This window comes from Pinus tabuliformis, chromosome 2_2 (assembly GCF_031772625.1).
Source record: "Pinus tabuliformis cultivar Carrire ecotype Pingquan chromosome 2_2, CPIR1, whole genome shotgun sequence".
Lineage (NCBI taxonomy): Eukaryota > Viridiplantae > Streptophyta > Pinopsida > Pinales > Pinaceae > Pinus > Pinus tabuliformis.
In genome coordinates, this window is record NC_142300.1 from 1,074,180,921 (window position 1) to 1,074,184,318 (window position 3,398).

Sequence of the window (3,398 nt, forward strand, 5' to 3'; positions counted from 1 at the left end):
GAAAAACCAAAAACAATACAAAGGGGTGATATGCCTCAAAAATATTATGACGACATGCATATAGTGGTACTAATATCTGCCTTCAATAATCGTTTTCACTGGATGTGTCAAAATGTTGAAAATGGGAATGAAAAACACACATAGGCTAAAAAAACGACAATCAATAATGTTCGAAAGCTGGAGATACGAAAAACGACAATCAATAATGTTCGAAAGCTGGAGATACGTTATCGTATCAAATTTTGATATTTATGTCCACTCATTACAAATCACTTCAATTGGATGTGTCAAAATGTTGAAAATGGGAATGAAAAACACACATAGGCTTAAAAAAACGACAATCAATAATGTTCGAAAGCTGGAGATACGTTATCGTATCAAATTTTGATATTTATGTCCACTCATTACAAATCACTTCAATTGAATAAGTACAGATATCTTAAACTAACCAGCAAGCTCCGTGGATTATAACTCTGGTGATACATCATATCCAAATTATAATACCGGCTATTGCCAAGCAACTACTAATCAATTACTGGTCTTTATTTATATGGCAGAAAAAACCAAAGGACCTACTTATATCTGGATGAATAAAACAGAGAAGTGACTACTTATATGTGGAAGAATAAAACAGCGAAGGGGCTACTACTTAAATGTCTGCATAGCTGTGAAGATCGTCTGTGCCAAGGCGTTGAACAGTAGGAAAATTGCCGCACCCGAAGCTACAGCTCTCCAGCGCGGTGAGAAATAATCCCGCACAAGCTCTGGATACTGGAGCTGGACCCTGATTTGGTTTTCGTAGTGGTCATTCACTCTTTTTGTCAGTTGGTCGAAGGCATCTAATAGATTCACAGGGGCAGCCTTCTTTAGACCCTTGAAGAGGTCCACAACCTCTTTGTCTCTCCCAACCCAGTTTCCAAGGACGCCCATTCTTATTACCAAAGCCACGTCCTTTTCCGAGTCGATCAAGTTGTCCATGAGATTCACGTAATAGCTCACGTAATTGATTTCCACTGGCTGGCACATCTCAAAAGCAATTAGGTTACGGAATAGTACCTCTGTCATATGTGTGATACGGATGGGAGGAAGAAAAATTGTGGCGCTATGAAACTCAATATCCTGGATGCCCCCATAGCATGGTTTAAAATTGATCCCAGCATTTCTTAATTCCACTGCAGGACGGATTCTTTGGACGTCATTCCGTGTTTTTTTGAATCTGTCTTGAAACTTCATGAACCATGGACTAGAACAACATTTAATGCATTGCCTACCACAACCTTTAATGTAGATGCTACACTCACCTCCATCTAAACGGTGACGCCGATGGAATATTGGTGGAGATACAATGACTCTGTGCAAGAAGCCTAGAAGATGATGAAGTTGTTGAACTGGTGCTAAATTTTGTCTAGCTGGTACTGACAAATCTAACCATTCTAACCATTTGCTTATATCAGATATTCGATCGTCGAAATGTTTGAACAAACCCCATGTAGTTTTCACCAGGAGAGACAGAAGCATCTCCTCGACATGATCAACGGCCGGGTTGGGCTGCAATTGTAGTAGCTTTAGGAGAACAATGAAAGGAACTTGATTTTCAAGCATCAAAATGTCTTTTACTGTATCGGACGCAGCAAACATTATCTTCTTTTCCCTATTAAGAGGGCTATACCATTCCCACGCTACGTCTCCAGCAAGTCCGTTCGGACCCAGACTTTTCAATACTCTTAGAAGAAAGCAACCGTCCAAACACAGCATCCGAGCCAGGCTCTGTCCATTGCAATCGATGCTTTCTTCGTAGGTGTACCTGATTTCGTTCTCAAGCAATAGGATCTCATCGCTTGCACGATTGGCGAAATCCACATTGGTATTGCACATACTGCACCTGCTCATTGTACGCAGGGCTCTTCCCTTGTGATGGCTCATTTCAGGAAGCTCTGCACTTCCGTGATGATATGGACCCAAAGAAACCCTTTGAGGTTCATATGCTTCCTTTTTTGTGTCTTTCAGGAACTTGGGAACTGTAAATATTGACGTCGACACAGCAGACGGCGGTCCGAAAGGAACATCGCTATCCGCTTGAATATAGTTAGCCCATTCCATGTCGCTGATCAATTGCCTCTGCGCCGCTGCATCCTGCGGCGCCGCAGCATCCTGCGGCGCTGCTCGGAATAAACGTCTCATACGCATCATCATTGTTACAAAGAAGCACAGAATACTTCACACAGCAGCCAAGACACGAGTCTGAAAGCGGCAGAAACGCATGGGAGAGTCTAAATAGCACCGTGGGATAAGACTGGAAAATAAAAAACCAGCCTCTCAGAAAACAGTCTACTTCACAATAGTTATGGGAAGATCATATAAGCACACGAGATGATGACCTCCACAACGCGCTCTCCCCTTCCACATCCCTGACATCTTTAATAGATGAAATTAACCGTCCTATTTCGTTTCTAAATTTCTCTTAAATGATCTAATATGATAAATGTCTCTAAGAAATGTTTTAATACAATAAATGCATATAGCGTAAAAGTTAAAAGTAATTATGAAAATATACATAGCGTAAAAGAGTTTAAGTAATTATGAAAAAAATGAAAATATAGGAAGTGTACTTGTGGGTTATGTTCAGAGTAATTGATACATAATTTATATTAATTTAAAAATTTCAAAAGTTAAAAAATTTGAAGTGAAAGGTAGTTGATAAATCTTTTAAAGTAGTTTAAATGTTTATAAATTTAAAATTAGGTATATATAAAATAGGTTATATAATATTCATAAATCCAATTTAAAATAGGCTTACATATAATTTTCTATTTATATTTTTTTTAAAATAAATTATTATTATTTAAAAAAACATTATAAATTATAAATATATAAAATTTGAAATATAAGATCAATATTTTTCATATAAAAAATGAATGGTCTAAATAAATAAATTATATTTAAAAATAATTCTAAATAATTTATGCAAATAAATTAATTAAAATGAATATTGTAACTTACAAATATTTTCTTATTTCTTTTATATTAAATTTATTATCTAAATATTAATTAAACATTTAAAAATTGTCAAATTATTTAAATAAGATAATATATTATATGAATGATTATATTTATTGTAGTGTATATTTTTATTACTAAAATTATGTAGTAAAAATAAATATTGAAAAGTGAAGTGTAAAAATAAATTACAAGGGATAAATATTTAGATTTGATAGGTGTATTATTTATAGAGTTCAGGCTTCTGTGATCCATATCAAGTTTGTGAGAGATTTTTCATGCTTCTGTATTCCTTAAAGCTTCCAAGAATTCTCTGACTAAAAGGGAACCAAAGGAACGAATTCATGTGTCCATATTCCATATGTTCAAGGGGTCACTGATAGAATTGGTAGGATTCTCAG

At 35.6% G+C, this 3,398-nt stretch overlaps 1 protein-coding gene across 1 annotated transcript; it reads right to left on the minus strand.

The window, feature by feature from the left end:
• Positions 1 to 348: 348 nt before the first annotated feature.
• LOC149197114 (putative UPF0481 protein At3g02645) lies at positions 349 to 2,352 on the minus strand. The gene has a single exon (XM_089403856.1). It carries the CDS (start codon positions 2,191 to 2,193, stop codon positions 646 to 648), a length of 1,548 nt encoding a protein of 515 aa, XP_089259982.1. The 5' UTR covers positions 2,194 to 2,352; the 3' UTR covers positions 349 to 645.
• Between the last annotated feature and the right edge of the window lie 1,046 nt (positions 2,353 to 3,398).

What these genes read in the sequence shown, in the direction of transcription:
- LOC149197114 (XM_089403856.1), bottom strand. Translation starts at nt 2,193, where the DNA reads ATGATGATGCGTATGAGACGTTTATTCCGAGCAGCGCCGCAGGATGCT.